Here is a 21,761-nt window from a genome sequence, read left to right on the forward strand (position 1 = left end):
GTCGGCCTATTCGCTGCCCATGTCACTGTCTGGAGATACTCCGTCGGTGGTCTGGGCAGTATATGTTCTCTCGCATCCTCGATCACGCAATTTGCCCACAACTTGACCACACACCCAGTCAGCTTGATCTGGCATCGTCGTCGGGAAAGGTGACGGCAGTCTACCCGGTCGTTGGCTAGAATTTTATCACAAACACGCGCATGTCGCTAGACACCCACGCCACGGGAGACACTCCGATTCAAGGAAACGTGGCAGGAAAAGCCGTGGCCACACTCTATATATACCGTCATTCTTGGTCCTGCGAAGTGCTTCAGTGCCGACCTTCGCCAGAATTTTAAGCTTCGTCAAGCAACCATGGAGAAGTCAATCGAGTCCGGGATCATTGCATCCCCAGTTGAAAGCACTCACGAACATCCACGAAAGCTGAGACCACGCAAGTGGTGGAAGCTTGGTGGTCAAGACCAGAGCCACGTCTCCGTCGATGCGGACATCGAACCAGACTCGGAGACGTCTTCGAAGGACGGTGATAACCTCGTCAGGAACGTGAACAACGTTTTCGAAGCCCCCGAGGCTGCAGAAATCTACAAGCCTACCGCCAAGTTCGAAGGCTCGCACCGTTTCGACCCTTCAGCCGCATGGGAACCGGAAGAGGAAAAGAGATTGGTCCGCAGGGTATGTGATGCGGTAGTCAACACATATGCCCTGACCACAGCTGACCATGTCGATAGCTTGACTGGCTGATCGCAGTTCCTGCTTGCATCATGTTCTTCGCTCTGCAGCTTGACCGTGGCAATATCACACAAGCTCTGTCCGACAACATGCTTAGTATGTGCTTGGTCCCGGTGACAAGCTTTCCAAGATGCTAACAACCTGCGCAGCTGACCTTGGCATGAACACCAACGACTACAACAATGGCATGACGATCTTTTACTGTTCGTTCCTCTTTGCCGAGCTTCCATCGCAGCTCATCAGCAAGAAAGTCGGGCCCGACATTTGGATTCCCATCCAAATGGTGTGCTGGAGCGCTGTCGCCGCATCTCAGGCTGCCTTGTCCGGGAAAACCAGCTTTTATATCTGCCGGTTCCTGCTGGGCTTTATCGAAGGCGGCTTCATCCCCGACACCATCCTGTACCTCAGCTATTTCTTCACCAACGGCGAACTGCCCAAACGGCTCAGCTGGTTCTGGACGTCCTATCAATCCACTCAGATTGTCGGAGCCTTCCTGGCATATGGCATCCTCCACCTGAGAGGCCACCACGGGATGGAGGGTAAGTTCACATACTTCCTCGCTGTCCTTCAACTTGACTTTAGGTGGTTTGCATGCTAATTGAAACCGGCAGGCTGGCGCTACCTGTTCGCCATCGAAGGCGGTCTCACCGGCCTGATCGGCATCCTCACCTGGCTGTATCTCCCCGCCTCCCCAACACAAACGGCGCGCCACGGCATCAAGGGTCTCCTGCGGCCGCGGAGCGGCTGGTTCACTGAGCGCGAAGAGGTCATCATGGTGACGCGGATCCTGCGTGACGACCCGGGCAAATCCGACATGCACAACCGGCAGGGCCTCAGCTGGAAACTCTTCAAGGAAGCCCTGACCGACTACGACATGTGGCCCATCTACCTGATCGGCCTGGGGTGGACGATCCCAGCAACCCCCCCACAATCGTACATCACCCTCACCTGCAAGGCCCTGGGCTTCGACACGTTCCAGACCAACCTGCTCACGATCCCCGCCTACACGCTGTTCATCTGCCAACTGCTCTTCTGGACGTGGGTGTCGGAGCGGTGGAACTCGCGCCTGCTGCTGGGCGTCATCTGCCAGCTGTGGTGTCTTCCCTTGCTCGTCGCGCTGGTCACCCTGCCGCCGACATTCCACGGCTCGAATTGGTCCAAGTGGGTCCTCTCGACCATGCTCGTGGGCTACCCGTACGTGCACGCCATCCTCGTGGCCCTCACGTCGCGCAACGCCGGCTCCGTGCGCACCCGCACCGTGGGGTCCTCGCTGTACAACATGGCCGTGCAGACGTCCAACATCATCTCGACCCAGATCTACCGCAACGATGACAAGCCCTACTACTACCGGGGGAACAAAGTCCTGCTAGGCATCGTGGCGTGGAACACCGTCGCTTTCGTCGCCGGGAAGATCTACTACGTGCGCAAGAACGCCCAGCGCGACGCCATCTGGTATGGCATGTCGAGGGAGGAGAGGGTCGAGTATCTCAAGACAACGACCGATAGGGGGAATAAGCGGTTGGACTTCCGGTTCGCGCATTGAGTTGCCGGGGGGAGGGTTACCCAGCTCGACGTCAAAGCATGCAATGTGATGTCATGAGTTACAAGTACTATGTACAATCGATGTATGGGTCGTCGAGTTGCCGAGTCGCCGAGTCGTCGACTTTTAGCCGCAGGGGAAGGTTGCGAATCCTGCGCAAGACGCGGCACCATTACAGAGCGGGAGACAGAGATGGCTAGGTGGTCAGAGAAGGAATATGCGGCGGTTGCATATCGGGTCAAGTACAAAACACATACCATAGAGTAGAGCAGGAGAGCTGAGGGGTGAGCACTGCAAATACAGGATGGGATCAAGATGAACACGATTGACCGTGAGTATTGACTATGAATATGACTGACTGGTTCCTCGCCACATACTGCTGTGCTCTATGTCATGCTGTACCACGTAATACGTCAGTCCACCCTCCTGCATCCGACATATACATATGTATCATATATACGTATGTTGTGAGTGTCGCAGCCAGTCGGTTGTCCACTTCATCACACCACCGAACCCTCGTCAGTTCCGTTCAGTTCAGTTCAGTTTTCAGTTCAGTTTTCAGTTCAGTTCAGTTCAGTTCGAATCGTGCCAGTTCAGGCTATGTCAGTTCATGTCATTTCGGTTTTATATCAGTTCAGCTCATTTCATTTCGTGTGAATTCAGTTCTCCCTTCCCACACCCGCCCGTCCCTCAACGCTCCAACTAATCACAGCTTTCGTTCCCGCAGAAGCAGCGCGGCGATGACGCCCAATGTGGCAAAAGCTAGGGACATGGCTGTATGCCGAAAGACGAATCGCCGTTAGTGATGGTACGTGCAAAGTTTTGTGGGTGTGGTCGACGGAACGATCAGTGATTACGGAGCCCTGGCACTTACCAAAGGTACACGCCAATCCGTCGAGGTAGGCGCGGATGACGAGGACCCTTATCCGTAGGGGCAGGGTTCGGATGGAGCGCACGCTCGAGACGGCCGAGTCGATGATCTAAGATGGTCCAGGTCAGGCCAGATGGCGCGGTCAGACGGCGGATGGTACGGTATAACATGGCATCTTTTTTTTGGCCTGCTTCGGCTTGCACGGGGAAAGCGCAGGGTAGTAATATATACGGGACATGTATAGAGTATAGAGTACGAACCTTCTTCTTGTGCCTCACGCCGTCTAGTCCCTCGTTGAGTCTGATCCTCAGCCTGGCTTGCAGGATGGCCGTGGCCAGCTGGATTCCGAGGAGGAGGAACAGATTCTGAACCAGATAGAGCGTTGTGCCTGCGACGGCCATCCTGCTGGCGTCCAGATTGGCGGCCAGGTGGACGAACGTGGTGGACTGGTCCGTGCCGGTTGCAAACCCGCCCAGGAAGATGTAGAGGGTTTCGGCCGGGTGGTGGATGGTGTTGCGGCCCCAGCGCAGCAACACCAAGAGGTATCCCACCCATCCCGCACAGTTGGCTATGACGGTGAGAAGCTTGTAGCGGCCCGTTTTGGAGATCATGTACCCTGCTATCAGGCCCGCCGTGGCGTTGCCGACCACGGAGGGCACGAGGCGCAGGCCGGCCTGGCCGACATTGGTGCCGGAGATGATCTGGAAGTAGATGGGCACTGAGTAGAAGAGGCCGAATTGGCCGGCCATTTGAAACCCGGCGAGGGCGTAGGCCGTCAAAGTGGCCGGGTTGGTGAAGAGATCGATCGGCAGAATGGGCTCGCTAGCCCATCGTTTCTCGATGTAATAGAACAGAGCGAGGCTGAGGAACGAGACGACGCCCGGGATCACGCAGTAAGCAATCGGGAGGTCCTCGGTCACGAACTCCAGAGCGAGCAGAAAGCTGACGATGGAAGCCATCAGCACAAGGGCGCCCGGCACGTCCACCCTCGCCAGCTTCTGCCTGAAAGGGAAATCGTGGTCATCGTCGGGCTTGGCCGTCTTCACGGTCTTGTTGGGTAGTTTCCAGAGGATAAGGACAAGGCCGATGACTGTCGGTGGCACTTGACCGTAGAAGCACCAGCGCCAGCCGATGGTGTCGCATAGAACACCTCCGAGCGGGCCACCTAGGGCTCTTCCCGTCGTGGCGGCGATGTTGACGTAGCTCCTCCAGCTTGCAACTTCCCTCACGGGAACCACGTCTGGAGTTATGGGTTATACGTCGTGTCACTTATCGAGATATGCAAGCAACATACCAGCAATAATGATAGACACCAAGGCCGTCATGCCCGCTCCGCCGACGCCGGAGATGGCGCGGCCCGCGATGACTTGCCAGTACTGTTGACCAACGCCACTGCAAGGCCTTGAGCAAGTGCCAAGTGCGTAACACCGTGTCAGGGAGATGGAAGCCTTACCATAGAAAACATCCAACTGCAAAGAAGATGTACGATACCGTGAGGTTGCTCCGTCGGCCAAAGATGTCGCTTAGCTTGCCATACTGTTGCGAGGATTAGCACCGAAGTACATGAGCCGTGTTAGCGGTCTTCTCAGATCGTCATCCTCACCAGGGGCTGGCTGGCACACAAGGCAAGCACAAAGCTTGTGACCAGCCACGAGGCGCTCGACAGGGCATCGAACTCGGACGCGATCTGCTGGCTCGAGGCAATGATCAGACTGCCGTCAAGATTGGCGACGAAGACGCCGAGTAGCGACACCGGCACGACGGTCCAGATGGTCAGCGCCGAAGACGGCTCGTCACCGCTTGGTGTGCAGGCCTCGTGGTACGGGGGTAAGTTGGCAGAGGAGATGCGTCTCAACGAGGTGGTATAAGACTGCCGTCGCTCCAAGTCGTCCGAAAGAGCGCCGTGGTCAGCGGGCAGCAGGGCGGTTGTCTCGTCCACGTCCGCATCGGCCATGGCAATCGAACGTCCGCTCAAGTCAGGAGCATTTCCGTCGGACAAGGCGCTTCGGTCAAAGCACCTCCAACTCAGTCAATAGCAAGATCGAAAAGACAGGTACTGTAAGTGACTCGCGGGGAGGAAGTTGCCCAAGCCGAGAAGGCGCCAGGCGGGGAGCAAGCGGCGCTTGCTGCCGTGAATTCTTCGTCCTCCATGGGCTGGACCTGATCACGCAAGTTGACCTAACGAGCACGCACGAGGCATCACGTTGGTGGCGCCTGCACAAGGGAATGCGACCCCGGCCTGATAGCGAGGGATCCACGGATGTGCCTCGATCTTTCCCTCCCGGGAACTTCTTTAATGCCTGCTACTAGTACGCTACAAGGCAGATCAGCCCGAGTCGTCCGGCGTGGCGTGACAGGATCTGCGACATACAGACTGCACATTCCACATGCGATGTCCACGATGATGCTTGGGATCGGTGGTCTTTGCGAAAAGGACAGGGGCTATTACGAGCAAGCATCTGACCCCGGGTTGCATAAGACAGTGCCGCTAGACTAGCGGCGACATTGATCTTACAGTATATGGCTCGAAGTACTCAGATCACAATCTCTAACTCCTCCTTCCCTGTCTCTTACTACACCAGTTCACTCCACTGTGCTCCTCCCCTGATGCCGATTTCATCGGTCGAATGCGAATACGCCTTGACGTGACGAGGGCCCTCACTCTCGAGAATATACCCCTTCTCGCACTTCTCGTAGCGCACCCTCTCCTGTCGGAATTGGTAGAAGTCGTCGTATCGCACGCCGAGAGCATCATGCAGGTCATGCACATCGCCAGCGGGATGCAGGACTTCCCAGGGATGGGTACAGCTTCGGGCCTTGCACGTCTTGAGCACCATGACGAGTGAATCGAGCCGTGACAGCAGCTGCTGCAGCGTGATGTGTCGGGCTCGTTCTCCAGGTGTTGAAGACGGGAAAGTGAAGGCGGAAGAATGATTGGTGGTGTAGAGGTTGTGCGTCTCGTAGGGGTCACGCTGCATTCAAATACCGTTAGCCCTGACAATGCAGAGAGGTTGACAGGGGCACAGGCACACTTACAGTCAGGTCGTAGAGTTCATGCTCCCCGCTGCACCAGACGCTGTAGTACAGGTTGTAGGTCTTGCCGATCAGCCGCAGGCCCTTGTACGTGTTGTTCCAGTACATGGCTTTGCCGTACTGGCCCTCGGCGAGTGCGAAGCCCCAGTATTCGATGTTGACGTGCTCGCCACGGACGCCGGCAGCCGCGTCAAATTGCTCCGACGTCACGGGAATGGTCACGCCGTCAAAATCAGGTCGTATCTCTCCACCCGCAAGGGTCAGGAATGTCGGTGCCAAATCAGTGTGGGAGGTCACGATTTCACTGACTCTGCCCTTTGCCACGCCCGGCCCGCGCACAATCAGCGGGACATTGATGTCCTCTTCGAACCCACATTCTTTGCCTGGCTGAAGCCGGTGCTGGCCGATGTGATATCCGTTGTCGGTGGAATAGAAAATGTACGTGTTATCCAGGATATCGTGTTTGGTCAATCGATCAACCACGGCGTCGACAATCTCGTCGACGGCCTGAAGAGCGCGTAGCCGGTCTCGATAGAACCCGTCGTTGAAGTCGAGGTTCGTCTGGTTCTGTTGGGGCAGGTCGCTGATCCAAGACACCCCATGAGGCTGCTCCAGGATTAGTTGTGTCTCGTCCATCACTGGGGAACTCACCTCGTCGGGGTTGAAGCCTGGCGTACGCGGGACCACAGCGTCTTGGAAGAGGTCCTTGTGCCTTTGAGCCGGGATGGGCGGAGTCGTGAAGATAGTGTGTGCGGAGCCCGAGCCATTGAACCAGTCTTCCTGGAACTTGACGTTGCTGTGGGGGGCGTTCGGTGCAATGGTCAGAAAGAAGGGCTTTTGCTCGGCAACTGCGTCTTCGAGGAAGCCAAAGGCCTTGTCAGCTAGGACATCGGTGGAGTACTCGCCTTCATGGCTGACCGGAGGTTCTCGGTTCCGCTGGAAGCTGGCATTCAGATACTCATAGGTGTGTGGATCGAGAAGGAAATCAGAGCCAGTAAAGCCCTTGACGAACGGGGAGTCGTAGGTACTCAAGCTATGAGCATTGAACAACTTGCCGGTGTAGTAGGTGTTGTAACCGATGTCCTGGAGCCATATTGGGAGCCACGCCTCGTTGAATCCCTGGCTGACAAACTTGGGGTAGCCGCCTAATGCCGATATCAGGAATTCCATGCCACACTCAGGGAATGGAGCTACCCTACAGAGGGCTGGGAGCCACCAGGGAGGATCTCAAACAACAAGGAACGCAACTAACCATACGGAGGATTCACGTCCGTGACATTCGTGTTGTGAGAGGCCCTTCCTGTCCACAAGCTCACCCTCGAAGGGCAACACAGGGCTATGGTGCAATAATGCCTCTGATAGAATGTGCCCTCGTCGATCAAATGCTTCTTCACATACGGCATGTAGGCCAGGGAGTTCATGTGAAGGTCTTGATCATCCGTCAGGATGAAGATGATGTTCGGTCGTGATTCGGAGCCAGAGCCAGGCACAGAATCCCTGCCAGGCCCCAGAGGTCGTTGCACATCAGATTCAAGGTTCGCAGCGACGGCAGCAACGACGATGGGGAGCAACCACGGCCACATTGTGCCTGGCCGCCGTGCCTGCCTTCTGCCCGCTGCAACAATCTGCTGTACTTATGCGACAGTATCCACGGGCGGAAGAAGCAGGCGATGAGGCGACAGTGCAAGCACATGAGCTCACAGTATGGAAAGGGTACTATGGCGTGTACTGCAACACGTGCAAGGCCGCTGGTTAGAAGTACGAGCACAGCAGTTGGACGGCGGTGGCCTAGGCACGCAAGGAGATATCCACCACCACGGGGAAATACCAAGTACTGTACCTTCGTACAGCGTGGTCCGCCATGGACCCCCACGCGGACAAGGCCAGGCCCCCTTTTCGTCCTGCCGCCCCGGCCCCTTGTCCCACCAAGCAATGGCGTGCTGTCCCACCATATTGCGTGATCACCGACGACCTCCAATCGTCAGCACCACGGCGTCAATTTCAGCACCGCAACGCAGCAACAGCCTTGATATCACTATGGGCCCTCCCTCTCCGGCCAATCTGCTGGGGAGGCAAGCTTGCTTTCTGGCTTGCGTGATATGCTTGCGTGCTGGCTGGTTGGACGATCTACACGATTTGGGCCGCCGGGATGCAGATGCAGGATAAGAGCGTGCAGGAGTGAGTGCGCACGCTCACGATCAGACGGGCAGATGGGGCGCTGGTGCGCCGAAGAACGTACTTACCTCTGTGTACCCTCGTGTTTGATCATGCCCAACTTCTCGGCGTCCCAGGCACAGGTACAGGCATTGACACAGGCTTTGGCACCGAGTCGATGGGGTGGTGAAATAACTGTAATTAACCGGGCCTTCCTCGAACCCTCGCCCTAATCTGAGCCTAATCACTATGCCCGGCGGCCTATGTTCTGGCACCGCGTGACCCAAAGGTGCTTCCCATCCTTCATGGCATGCATGCTACCGTTACCTTCTCTGCCCTTCCCTTCTTCCCCCCTTCACTAGCTCGATTCGCCGTCATCTGTCGCGCTCGTCACGCTCGTCCCGCTCCTCATGCTCCTCCCATTAGCAGCACGTCCCGTACGCGATCGCCGTTAGTCATCTTCCAGTTCGTCATGCGAATGGTCCCCGTCGTCGCTGGCAGGCTTCCTGTTCTTCTCCGTGATCAATTCCTTGAGCCACCTGTTCTCCATTTCCAACTGATGAACCCGTTCCTCAAGCTCGGCGCTCCGTCCCTGCACATTCGCCATCCTGGTCTCCAAGGCCTCTTCCTTTTGCTTTTTCTTCTGCCGAAAGCGTGCACTCGCAGCGGTGTTTCGTCGCCGTCGCTCCTCCTTGGCGGCCACCTCTGCGGCCTCGGACGGGCTCGTCGGAAAGATATCCAAGCTTAATCCGTTGGGGGAGTATTGGTGGCCATGAACCGGAGGTCTGCTCTGTATGTTCGGGTAGAAACTAATACTGGTATTGACGGTCGTGACGTGAGGTGCCTGTTGTAGTGCTAGCCCAGGTGACGATACTGGTAGCGTGTGCGTGCCAAAGTAGTGGACGTCGGCATGGGAATGGACGTTAGGAACGGAACTTGCGGTGGCGCAATTTGCTGTTGTGGTGCTGATTTGCGGGATCTGGGCCTGTTGCAGGCGCTGCGTGCCATTAAGCAAGTCCCTTTCGTCGAGGCTGAAGTGGTTCATGGAACCGGAAATGCATACTTTAATCGGGGACTGTCTTTCACGGGGACAAAGGCGGGATAGTCACAGGCAGAGTACCGGACGAGGTCGGTGAAGATATACATCTGGCGTGCGGAACCCTGGGGTCCTGCCCATGCATGTGCATGCCCGTTGTGCAGTAAGGTGCCCCATCTGGGTTAGAGCCCGTACCAGGGCCGGACGATCCATGCGTCCGGAGATCGGACGATAACTGGTTCTTGAGCACTGGGAAGAACGAGCTTGGAAGCCTTGCGAATCCTAGACAAAATGAGCGAGGGTCTGGATCTATCCCAGACGTGCGCGCCACGCCGAATGCAACACTGTCATTGAGCTTCTCGCCTCCAGCTAGCACGGGTGAAAGCAGCCACAAGGCTGCGACCTGGGATCTGTCTAAGGCTCCGCACAGGGGACCCTCGCTATCATCTCCCGGCTCCCAATGTCACACGAATGTACGCTGGTCGTACGGGCCACTCCTGGGAGAGACGTTGTGAGCCTCGCAACTTTGACAGTCCAATATAGCTAGTCCGTTCGGCGCGTGGCGACCCTTGACCTTGTCCCTGCCCTTCTCAGTCTGGCCGAGGAAGCCATTCATGAGCGTGATATTGTGCTTCGGGCCCATGAATCGTGCGTCTATCCGGGAGCCAGCATGGATTGACAAGAACAATTGCGGGTTGAGGAAGCGTGGCTCTGTTGGTGCGTGCGGATCGATCCCAACCAGCCTTGGTCTAGGCTCGAGGTTCTCTTCGGTTTGTAGAGTCCTGGAAGCAGATGACTCTATCGCCCAGCCGGATAGCTAAGATATAGATCTTTCCCGTCACAGTGACAGCTAAGAGGGCTGCAATGCCATCATTTCACTGTTGTTAAGCACATGTCTGAAGGAAGTAGGGAGAGAAGGAAGAGGGGCAGAGAGTGATAAGGACTCGAAGAATGGCAAGTGCCACCAGTCCCAGTCGGGCCTAGTACCATCACGTGACAGCCACTCTCGGTACTTGTGACTGGGAAGGTTATCCGAAGGGTTGGCCAGACAGTGCCAAGGGCTGTAATGGGCCATACACCCTATTGTACGATACCGTATTGTTTACATACGCCTCCGTAACTATATAGCTGGGTCTCTGCCCAGACCCCTCTGGAATCCATCATGTCCTCCAATTGAGTCACATACTTACCCACCTACTGAGATTCGCCGCCACAGGCGTGACATTTAGACCCTCTAGCCCTCCGTCTCTTTCCCATGCCTCTAGCGTGTTCATAAAACTTTCAATTCCCTCGCCCCAGATGCCCATGCGCGCAGCCTTCATCTTAACCTCCATGGGCAAACTGTCCATGATCCCCTCGCCGTTCAGATATGACGGCGTGCACCCGGCCATGGCAGCAAACGCCATACTCCGCTTGGCGATCTCGGCCGACCACTTCTCTTCGGCCTCGACCGTCGGCTCGATCACGACCTTCTGGCCCGGAAACCGTGCCTGAGCCTGCCTAAGGATCTCGACGGCGTGGTTGCTCATGATGTCGAGCGTGAAGTTTTGGTTCCCCGTTGCGCCCGCCTGAAAGGGGCCCGGCATGATGAAGTTGGGGAACCCGCGCGTCAGGGTGCCGTGCAGGGTGGATACGTTGTCGCGCCATTTGGCGTCCATGTCCTGTCCCCCACGGCCTGTGATGGTCATGCCCGCGCGAAAGGCCGGGCTACCGATGATGGGCGCGCGGAATCCCGTGCTGAAGATCAGAATGTCGAGCGGGTATTCGGTGGATCCGACAATGGCGGATGTGGCGGTTAGGGCGTCGACGCCTTTGCCACTCGTGTCCACGAGTCGCACGTTCGGCTGGTTGAACACGGGGAGGTAGTCGTCGTGGAAGGTCGGGCGCTTGCACCAGGTGCCGTACCAGTGCTTGAGCGCGTGGGCGGTGGTCTTGTCGTTGACAATATTGTCGACTCGTTGGCGGATGCGTTCCGCTCGAGGGAGGTCACTGGCGTAAAGCGAGGCCACGAATGCAGGGATGCTCTCCATCGAGAGTGGCGGGTTGGGCCCACCTACCAGGGCGCGGTACGCGCGACACTTAGACCATTGATCGTCCACAAGGTTGGTCGCGCCGGGCTCGACTGCGGCCGAGAGGTGGGCTGCTAGGTTGAGATTCCGCTCCTTCCACCAGCCTGGCTTTGTGGCAATCTTGGAGCTCCACGTAGACTCATCGGTCTGGTGTTGGCCGCGTTCATCGACTGAGCTCGGTGTGCGTTGGAAGATGGTGAGGCTTTTAGCATACTTGGCGAGATGCGGCACAGCCTGGATGGCCGTGGCGCCAGTCCCAATGATGCCGACGCGCTTGTCCGAGAGCTTGCCAAGCACGGGGTTGTCTTGCGAACCCCCGGTAACAGAGTAATCCCAGCGAGAAGTGTGGAATGATGTCCCCTTGAAGTCTTCGATCCCCGAGATAGCAGGGAGCTTCGGATGCAGCAGAAGCCCGGAGATGGATATGACGAATTCAGCAGTGATGTTGATCTCGAGAGGAGTGTCCGAGGTACGTTCCTTGGTCATGGTGACTTTCCATTGCTTGCCTGATTCGTCCCAGACGAGACGTTTGACACTAGTTCGGAACATAGCCGTGTCAGATTGTCCGTATTTTGCTGCAATCTTGTTCATGTATTCCCGAATTTCATAGCCGTACGAGTACTTGTGTTTGGGTATGTAGTCCATCTCCTCCAGAAGGGGGAGATAGCAGTACCCTTCAATGTCGCACATCAGGCCTGGATATCTGTTCCAGTACCACGTCCCTCCGACCCCTCCAGCAGAATCGACAATCCGAACCTCGGATGCCGGGATGCCGCTTTTGATGAGTTTGACTGCATACACCAGACCGCCAAAGCCCGCACCCAGAATGAAATACTTGATATGCTCGCCATCACGGATAGTGACAGTCTCCGACCGCTCGTCGAGCCAGGGATCTTTGCGATAATGCTTGAATTGCTCCGAGACCGAAAGATCCACATACTGGGCATCGCCATCAGGCCGAATCCTTTTGGAGCGTTCTTCATTGTACTTTTGCTGGATCATCAAGGCAGCCTGTGCTGCGGCGGTTGAGAGCTCGGGCTGAGCGCCATTGATTTGGCCCGAGATAGCCGGATCGACTTCAGCTTTCTGCTGCTCACCCGGCACCGATTGGGTTGGAGGTACCGCTGTAGCTGCTTGTCCGACTATGGTGGCTGTCGGAAGTTGTATCGGAACTGTGATACTAGAAGAACAGGGAGGTTAGCAAACAGTTAAGTGACAGAAGAATGCCGAGCCGTCTAGTCTTGCAAATCACACTGGAGATATTGAGGCAAGTTGGGTTTGGGGCAAAGACCGGCAATGCCAATTGCCATATCTTAGACTTGGTGGCCTAAATCATGCATAACACCTTGTGCAGTGCACCTTCTTGGTTACACGGAGTATCTCAGAGTAGGTTAGCGGACATGTGAAGATCCTCTGCGGAGCTGAGTTATCGTCCTCTCATTGGAACCTGTCAGAACCGAGTCAACGAGGTCCGCTTTGGTCATTCTGCAGGCCTGATGAACCGCTAAGAGCTCGCACCATGGCGCAAGAGCTCGTATGAGCTCTGCAGTGGTGGTGGTGGCACCAGGGGGTCCATCATCGTGACGTGAATAGTAAGCCAGCAACTCGCAGGATTCGGCCCCTGGTCAGCAGCTTATGACGGCCCTCAGAATGGAGTTGCGTTTTGATGGAATCGGAAGCGGAAGCGGACGCGAAGCTCGAGCCTGATGACATGAAAACCGAAGCTTCCTTTGACAATGCTATGTAATACTGGTACTGTTAAGTAGCGTATAAGGTATAGAGTAGGCTTATCCACTTATATACGGAGTATGTTAGCTACCACTAAAGATTCCGATTGATCGTGAAGAGTAACCTTAGTCATAACTTAGGTGTGCAAGTTTTTTGGTCATCTGGCTCAGCGCTTACAGTGATACGGTGGGCTGGTCATTGCGGAATAGCATTTGCTACGTCCAACCAGATAACACGACGCGCGATCGCGGGTCAAGCGCGTTTACTTCGACTGCGACAATTCCATGTCCTTCCGTCTTGTACATCATGAGATACAACAACACACTTGCCCTCCAAACCTGCGATGAATCTCCTTTACTCCGGGATAATTATGTTATGGTTCCCGGCACAATCGTCTTAATGTCCTCCATCAAACGCCCCACGGATCTCCTTTTTAAAGCTATCCTATCCACGCACTTCGATCGTGTCCTTGATGATTTCCACATCCGGCTTGGAGTAAACAGCCTGCAGTGACCGCCGAATATATTCCCCCGACATGATGGGCTGGAACTTTACAGGATTCTCAGTGCTCACGAATTTGTCCAAGGCCTTTAACTCCGCGTCCTGATTTGCTGCAAAGAGTCAATATGGGTTTCCATAGAATGGGGATGACGAGCGGGTGCAGGGCATGGAAGGGCTCAATTCAGATCCTGTACTTACCACCCAGGAAGAACGGCACAGAATATCGAGCCCGGTCCGACACATTAATCACCCTGTGCATTGTAGACACGAACAGCCCATTAGTGAGCATGGACAGCGAATCTCCAATATTGACGACAAAAGTGCCGGGTATAGGCGCCGCCTGGATCCAATGTCCGGTGTTGGACAACACTTCCAGTGAAGGGATGTCGTCCTGCAGCAGGATCGTCAAAAGCTCATAGTCTGTATGCGGACGGATGGTTGATGGTGCGTCCGTGCCAGAGAGCTGTCCCTGACCCTTGCCGGGATAATGCGCCATTTTCAAGATGGAATATGGCTTCGTGGCGAGGTGGTCGAACGCATGCTCGTCCAGATAAAGACCCAGCGCAAACATGCGCAGCAGGGACCGGCTCAGCCTGAGCATGTGCGTCATATATCCCTTGACTTGGCGCTCGTAGCCGGGCAGACGTTCCTCTGACGGCCACCAGTTGTCGCCGTTGTTACTGTTGGCAGGCATGGGCTCGGATGCAACATCGGGATCGCAACAAGCCTCGTACCCGTAGTTGATACCTTCGTTCAGTTCTAGAACCGCACCGCAGGTAAGTAACCGAGGCAAGTAAAGAAAGGCAGGAAGTAAATAGGTGAGGACCATGAGCACGACCACGACCACAAAAGCAGGGCACCGTTATTGGACCCATCCACGAAGTTTAATGGAAGGAATACTTACTGGCCCCAGCAGGGATGCCCTCGTCCAAATTGATGGGGTAATACCCATAATAGTGCGCATGCCTCTCCGTGTCATACTCCATCTTCTCGTCGAGCGTCAGGTCGTGGAAGAACCGCTTACTCTCCGCGAAGATGGACGTGACAGCCTCGTCAGGCACGCCGTGCCCCTGGACGTAGAAGAATCCGACATTAGAAGCGGCGTGGCATATTGCCTTTGCGACAGTCCTTCGCCGGGTCTGGTCCGCGTGCGTGATATCGGTGATGTCGATGACGGGAAGATGGGCAGTTGTCGCTTCCGCCCTGCTCGGGGAGAGTACCTTGCGCCAGCCTAGCCCCGTTCTCACTTCTGTGTGGCCCTGGGCGTTCCGACGAATGATGTCTGCCATTGGGACGGTGTGCGTGGACCGTCGGCGAGGAGGCAGGAACGCCATTTGTGAGGAAACGCTCTGGATTTAGTTGACAGATTCATACTATATGGCATGGTAGGGGATCGCAGTGAGGCTGGCTGGCCGGCGGCTTTGGTTCGGACAAGTCCGCGTTCCTCGTCTCAGCGACGTGAACAAGAGTTTGCCTTGTTATCGAGGTGTGCAGATGTCCGGAGGTAGGTCTCTATCATGCTTGACTATGACAAGTGTATGAGCGTCGTCGTCGTTGTGTTTGCGGGAAATAAGGTTAATCACCGAGGTATGGTCGCGATACAGCTTGGTCGGGCGAGTGAGCACAAATAGACTGCCCACTGCGACCTGTGGTGAGTCCTGTTGCTGGCGCTCATGCACTCAACCATGGGTCCTTTAACAACTCTCTAGCACTTTTTCTCTGCTCTGGCAATCAAGTCAACATCGAGCGCATGAAATTGAGAAATGCGACTTTGTTAGCGCCGTCGAGCTGTCCTTCGGTATCCTCAAGCGAGAGTGGTGGTAACGGCGGATTACCTCCCCAATTCCCTAGAGTAAATATGTGTCAGCATGAGCATCAACAGCCCATGAAAATCAGAACTCGCCTTCCTCATCAAATACCAATGCCGTGTTTGGACTCCGGCGCTGGAACTCCATCGGCGGAATGCCCAAGTACGCCACCATCTCGGCAACGTGGTACCTGTTATTGTGGAAGCCTTCGTCATCTCGTGCGTCAAAGAGACGCTTATTCTCCATCATGTCCCATGCCTAGAATAACATGAGACTTAATGATGAGCCAGATAACGTGACGAGCAAGACAAGAGGAGATGCAGGCCGGCTGACTCACCACACATGCCACGTTCCAGATATCGGCGCGGTGCGATCAGTCCGTCTGCATGATGATCTCGGGCGCCGTGTACACCTCTGGCTGGATCTCCTCGTAGGAATAAGAGCCCCCAACGCGAGCCTCCCCGAAGTCACACAATACTGGGGGCACCCTAACTGTGGTTCTTCGGCCAGCGGAATGATCACGACGCGTATATTGTACGTTCGTGGTCTACAATCCTGCCCGGACAGGGATGTTCCCGCTCAGTGTCCTCAAAATAGGTAAGCACGCCTTTGTCCTCGATGGTCAGCATGATGTTGCTGAGCTTGATGTCTGAGATACGGCCGATCTGTCAACCGAGGGATCGCGCCTCCCCATGAATCATGTCTTGCGAAGTACCGACCGCAGTGTGTTATATTGACCTCTTTGTGGAGGAAATCCAGCGCCTGAAGCAACTACCGAAGCGCGCTCTTGGCCACATCCTGTGGGAAGACCGTAGGAGTTCCTCCCAGCCGGCGTAGATTCCACATTGTTAAATGCAAAGGCTGATGAACGAAACAGTGGTGACGGCTGCCATCTCGTCGTACGACTTCGAATGAGTCGATGAGTCCCCGTATATGTGTGCCGGCCGGGGTACGAAGAACGTAAAGACTCCAGGTGGCGGTACGCCAGAATCTCGCGATTGATCGCTGCAGTAGGCGTCTTGGTACATATCTTGAGGGTAACGTAGTCGCGAACGCGTCTTCTGGGGAGGTAAGTCAGTTGGTGCTGAGCACGAAAACACCGAGGTAACGCAGTATCATACTTTGTATCGCGACACAGCCAGACAGTTGAGTTTGCGCCGAAGCCAAGTTTGCCCACCACCTGATACTTCCCATTGAACACATCGCCTATATGAACCGGGTAGAACTCATCCGGCTCATAATCCGGGAGGGTTTCCTCTTCAACGGATCGACTTGGGCCCAAAGCTTCTGCTTCACGCGTGAATGACCTCCGTGGCGGCGTGGCAGGTTGCAATATATTCCTTGTCCATCGCACCAGATCTGCCATGTGCGGCCGAGGCTTTGAATTGACAGTGATTGAAGTTTGCAGGGGGGTCCAGAAACGTGAAAAACGCATATCTATTCCACAGGCGTATCGCCGGCAAAGATACAATACCAGAAGGTGCAACCCCGGTGAACCAGCTTTCATTACAAAGTACGGAGTATTGACTCTCTAAATGACCAGGAAGGAAAAACGACAACGCCGACCGCCGGCAGATCGAGCTGCGTGAATGGCCCCAGGCGGTCGCGCACGGTCAGTAAGTGATAAACCAAATCAGGGCACGGGTTGAAGCGCTCACAGCGTTACGAGGCAGGAGTTCACTGGGCCTCTCATAGAGTCTCGAGAAGGCTATATATTCAGATGGAGTTTGTTGATAGGGATACACATAGTACGACCACGTAGACCGAGACAGCAACCATGTTCTCCGCTACCGCAAAGAAGCTTTGGACTATGTAGGCAAAACGAAGCTGGAACAAATTAAAGAGCCAATCTGGTATAACAGTGTGAAGCTATGTTGCGAACAATCTGAGAAAGAGCCAAGCCCATCAGCCAAAGGACGCCACTCAGAAAGAATCTGAGAGGTTTTGCTAGAATCCATCGGTCACAAAAGCGGAAATAAAGTAATAACCCCACAAGCCATCCACATCGGGCCACGAATCCTACGAGTATCTAACAGGTCGATAACCAGAGGCTCGCAACCCCACAAGTCCTACGACGACCCTTCAGACAACGAAGATGTCGTCTCAATTCGGTTCAAGGACAGTAATGACAAGAGAATTGCAACCGCACACGTACACAAAGACAGCAGCTCCGAGGTTATGCGTTGGTCATTCCGGATATGTCTAGGGCGGATGTTGACTCAGTTGTCGGCTCCGATGGCACCTCTCAAGCGGACTGGTTGAACTCAGACGCAGATGAGAGTGATGTATCAGGTTGATCAACCACGGGTTGCACATCATGCATGCTCTGTGGGGGTGGCATATTCCCTGCCGAAGGTTCAGTTACAGTATCCCTAACCGGTTGGTTGAGCAAGGGAATCGGGCTGGCTGGGAAACCAGATAGCACGGGATACAGTATGGGAGAAGCATGTTCTCCGAATCCGATTGCAGATTCACTCGTCAAACCTGGAAATGTGTAAACTGCTGCAGATTTTCGTCGCCAGTCTCGATCATTGAGCTGACATGCGGAAACGCCAGGATCGTCATGAATGTGGGCCGACTGTTTTCATTGAAAGGCGGACAGAGATCTGGTGTATACCCTTCATATCGTATTCGGAGCACTGCCATCTAATGGTGGAGAGTTGACGCGCCACCCACCGATGATCGAGGGCAAGGGAGTAAACAGCAGACGTAGAGGTCGAGAACTCCACTGGCACAGAAGAGCTCCGCAGCACGAGGTTGACGACGGGGAAGAAATGTCTTCATGTTCCATTCTGCATCGAATTTTGAACCCTCTCAGATGATTCTCCTTAAACCACCCCGACTGCCGTCTGCAAGTTGCTTCATTGCCCCCTGTATGACGGCACGCGAGTCCTCGTGTCATCTTCGTGGTTCTGCGACTGGGACCGCTAACAGGTGCTCAGCCAGCTTCGGGGAGGAAGGGAGGGCGCGTCAGATCTCGAACGAGAGTTTTGATGGGGGTTATCAATTTGGCGCTACCCTCACACAGGAAGACCTAGACTATGTCAGCAGGTAAGGCTTGCGTCAAGACGCGAGCGGGTGCAGCGCATGGCTTGGGCATAATAGACTGTCGGTATGTGAGCGGACAGGAAGAGAAATCCTGATAAATGGCGGAGATGCAATCTTCAGATGAGGCGTTGCCTGTGAATTGTGTGCTCCGTTGCGTCCTGCGCCGCAATGCGACGCGTAAAGCCGTTCACTCCTCAGGAGACAAGCAAGAACGATGCTTGCCCGCTTTATCCCGTTTGTCCAAACAGGAGGCGCAAAAAGTACGATTGGCGAGGAGGAGCAAGAGCCGTTCGAGGTGCTACCCCGTACTGTGCACGTAGTCAGTTGACGTGAAGCGGTGCTCGTGGTGCTCGCAGCAGTTTTATGACGCGCCTGCGCAAAGCCACCGTCTGGCCGCGGCTTCACCGTCTGGAAGGGAAGCCACTTGAAGACGCGGAACTCAGATCCCAAAGACTCAGGGGACGCTACTTCACGCAGCACTGGTCAGCCGGATTCCAGGTGGTACTGGGTGATGGCAGGGAACAAGAGGGCACGCCTTCTCACTGAAACGACAACTCAAACACAGCCCCAAGCTGCCACGATGGGTGCTTCAAAGCCGAACCAGGGGCCCTCGCACCAGGCCAATCGCGTGGCGTGTCGACCGTCCCCCGCATGCGCCCCTTGGCGGTAACGCCGGACCTGCGACAAAGCGACGAGGCTGTCTCGAAGTCTCTCGTCTCAGCCTCGTGGCGCCCTGTTTGAGCTGCAGCGGGTGATTCTTCGACTTTGAAGGTCCATTGGACTAACAGCATAGCCCTTAATGAGACCCTGTCAAGTCATTGGAATCCAGCCTTTGTTCGCAGTAGAACGGCGTCCGACCCATTCGACGGATTTGGTAATGAAAATGGCGGTGGAAAGGAGGCTGTGAGTACTGCTTGCATGTTGAAGATGCCTTCAAATACGCAGACTGTGCCGCCTGTTGCGGCACGTTGAGGTCTCTCTTCTTGTCACAGCCAGTCGGTCTCTCCCTCAACTGCTTCTGCTTCTGCTCTCGCTGTGCGACAAAAGTTACTTCAATTCGTTCTCTAGGATTCGGTCTTCCATTCCCATCGCTGCGCGGTATTCGCTGTGCCAACAGAATATTCACTCACCCATCCACTCAATTCTCCACCGATTGCATTATCAAGACCGCTGGACGGAAATCTCTACACAATGTACGCCAAAAGCACCCTCACCATCTCCCAGGCAATCCTGGTCCTCCTCTCCCTCACCCACCACACCCTCGGCCAGGGCACACAATTCATCACAGGCCCCTGCACCTCCGACGCCGACTGCGCGTCCTCTTGCTGCGGCTTCAACTCGGGCAAATGCGCCGGTCCAGTCATCGCCCAGACCCGCGACGGAGGGTGCGGCTTCGGCGACGCCCAGCCCAACGACATTGCAGCCCAGGCATTCTTTGCATCCCAGTCGGCCGGCATGGCGGGAGCGGAAGCGACATCACCAGCAACTGCCGCGGCGGCTCCTGCTGCCATGAACACTGCAGCGGCGGGTGGCAGCAGTGGCGGCGGCGGCAACGTCGGCACAGGCACTCAATTCATCACGGGGGCATGCACCAGTGACGCGGACTGCGCGAGTGGATGCTGTGTGAGTTACGATCCCTGTTTTATCGTATCATAATCATGTGGCCCACAAGCCAACCAAGCAAAGCACATATGTATGTATACTAACATCGTTACTCGATCCCTCAGGGCTTCAACTCAGGCAAATGCGCCGGCGCTATCGTCGCCCAAGAACGTGACGGCGGGTGCGGTTTCGGCAACGCCCAACCCAACGACAACGCCGCCCAGCTTCTACGTGGCGGACAGCCAACTTCGCCAGCAGCCGGCAGTGATACATCATCGTCGGGGTCGTCATCATCGTCATCATCGTCATCGTCGTCATCGTCTGGCTCAGGTACTGCTGGCTCAAGCACCGGCTCAGGCGCCAGCACGTCCTCGAGCGGCGCCATCGACACCTCCATCCCCGGCTCCGCAAACGTCGGCAAAGGCGACGCCAGCCAATTCATCACGGGCCAATGTTTCAGCGACGCCGACTGCGCGAGCGGATGCTGCGCCTTCAACACGGGCAAATGCGCGGGCGCGATCATCGCGCAGACGCGCGACGGCGGGTGCGGGTTCGGGGATGCCCAACCGAACGATAATGCGGCCAAGGCGTTGACTGGGGGCGCGAAGGCCAGGAGGGGGGCGAGGAGGAACGTCAGGGAGTATATGGCTTAGATGGACTCGGCCCACGAGAGAGGTAGGGGCAGAGAGGCGGAGACGCACGGACAGAAAGCGGCAGAGACATTCGTAGCCAGGCCCATTGAATTTACGACTTGATGATGCATTGCGTGGATGAATGGGCTTCACGACTGACATATCCGTCTATATACGGAGTACGGAGTACTCTGTCCCGGAATGTCGTAGGGATGCCATGGCGTGGTAGATAATTACCGGTGTTGGTGTTGGTGTCCACGGATTGTCGCCGGCCTACTACAGTACAGTACCATCTTCCGTACCGGGCGGGGGTGGTCCTGTATGCGGATTGATTGATCCATCCACGGTACAAGACAAAAGTGCAGAGGACCGACCGACCAATCTACGGAAACGGGATACGTCTCTCGCATGGCAATGGCATGTAGGGCATTCATAGCATGACATCCATCTCACGCGCCGGAACAGGCCGATCGATATGCCCACTGCCGTCCGCGGTTACTGGAACTCGATACTCAGCTGCCAGTACTCCGTATTGTGGACCGTATATACTGTACCTCTTCGTGTCTCTGCAGGACTTTTGCGTGACTGCGCTTGCGATGATATAGCTTGGACGACGCTCAGGGTGTAAGTGAGAGCTAAATATCAAACTAGGGTAGGTAGGTACACCTTCAGTAGGTACTGTACTCCATACGGCATCTAGACACCTCCTGGAAGGTCGGTCTACAGCCAGCCTCACAGGTCTCATCCTTGACTCTCACCTCGTCATCTTAACGGTCCGTTCTCATGATCAATCAGATCACTACGGAGTACATGGTACTGATTGACTTTATCAGCATCATCATATCACGTTTTGTTCGTGCCACAATGTCAACCACCCGTCAACGTCATGGTATTCTTCGACCTGGCTGCTGTCGTTGTATACAGATATACCTTGGCCTCCTTGCCGCCTTCAGTGTCGCTCGACCTAAAGCTTCTTGACGGCTCTCACGCTTGACAGTTCTACGCGTCGA

At 55.5% G+C, this 21,761-nt stretch overlaps 7 protein-coding genes across 7 annotated transcripts; 2 read left to right on the top strand and 5 right to left on the bottom strand.

Moving 5' to 3' along the window:
• Positions 1-354: 354 nt before the first annotated feature.
• On the top strand, positions 355-2,272 carry A1O7_09540 (uncharacterized protein; the record flags this gene model as incomplete). Its single annotated transcript, XM_007763528.1, has 4 exons — positions 355-672; positions 729-825; positions 879-1,268; positions 1,341-2,272. The coding sequence occupies 4 exons, from the start codon at positions 355-357 to the stop codon at positions 2,270-2,272; spliced, it is 1,737 nt and encodes a 578-aa protein (XP_007761718.1).
• A 703-nt stretch (positions 2,273-2,975) lies between these two features.
• On the bottom strand, positions 2,976-5,094 carry A1O7_09541 (uncharacterized protein; the record flags this gene model as incomplete). The annotated part of the gene is made up of 6 exons (XM_007763529.1): positions 2,976-3,043; positions 3,144-3,249; positions 3,401-4,380; positions 4,435-4,532; positions 4,594-4,676; positions 4,744-5,094. 6 exons carry the CDS (start codon positions 5,092-5,094, stop codon positions 2,976-2,978), a joined length of 1,686 nt encoding a protein of 561 aa, XP_007761719.1.
• Positions 5,095-5,713: 619 nt separating this feature from the next.
• Positions 5,714-7,756, bottom strand: A1O7_09542 (arylsulfatase; the record flags this gene model as incomplete). The annotated part of the gene is made up of 4 exons (XM_007763530.1): positions 5,714-6,112; positions 6,177-6,779; positions 6,825-7,318; positions 7,426-7,756. 4 exons carry the CDS (start codon positions 7,754-7,756, stop codon positions 5,714-5,716), a joined length of 1,827 nt encoding a protein of 608 aa, XP_007761720.1.
• A 1,022-nt stretch (positions 7,757-8,778) lies between these two features.
• On the bottom strand, positions 8,779-9,372 carry A1O7_09543 (uncharacterized protein; the record flags this gene model as incomplete). The annotated part of the gene is made up of 1 exon (XM_007763531.1): positions 8,779-9,372. The coding sequence occupies one exon, from the start codon at positions 9,370-9,372 to the stop codon at positions 8,779-8,781; it is 594 nt and encodes a 197-aa protein (XP_007761721.1).
• A 1,169-nt stretch (positions 9,373-10,541) lies between these two features.
• A1O7_09544 (uncharacterized protein) lies at positions 10,542-12,434 on the bottom strand (the record flags this gene model as incomplete). The annotated part of the gene is made up of 1 exon (XM_007763532.1): positions 10,542-12,434. One exon carries the CDS (start codon positions 12,432-12,434, stop codon positions 10,542-10,544), a length of 1,893 nt encoding a protein of 630 aa, XP_007761722.1.
• Positions 12,435-13,604: 1,170 nt separating this feature from the next.
• On the bottom strand, positions 13,605-14,950 carry A1O7_09545 (uncharacterized protein; the record flags this gene model as incomplete). The annotated part of the gene is made up of 3 exons (XM_007763533.1): positions 13,605-13,771; positions 13,860-14,420; positions 14,566-14,950. 3 exons carry the CDS (start codon positions 14,948-14,950, stop codon positions 13,605-13,607), a joined length of 1,113 nt encoding a protein of 370 aa, XP_007761723.1.
• A 4,758-nt stretch (positions 14,951-19,708) lies between these two features.
• On the top strand, positions 19,709-20,772 carry A1O7_09546 (uncharacterized protein; the record flags this gene model as incomplete). The annotated part of the gene is made up of 2 exons (XM_007763534.1): positions 19,709-20,140; positions 20,245-20,772. 2 exons carry the CDS (start codon positions 19,709-19,711, stop codon positions 20,770-20,772), a joined length of 960 nt encoding a protein of 319 aa, XP_007761724.1.
• Between the last annotated feature and the right edge of the window lie 989 nt (positions 20,773-21,761).

This window comes from Cladophialophora yegresii (assembly GCF_000585515.1).
Source record: "Cladophialophora yegresii CBS 114405 chromosome Unknown aczIN-supercont1.7, whole genome shotgun sequence".
NCBI classification, from domain to species: domain Eukaryota; kingdom Fungi; phylum Ascomycota; class Eurotiomycetes; order Chaetothyriales; family Herpotrichiellaceae; genus Cladophialophora; species Cladophialophora yegresii.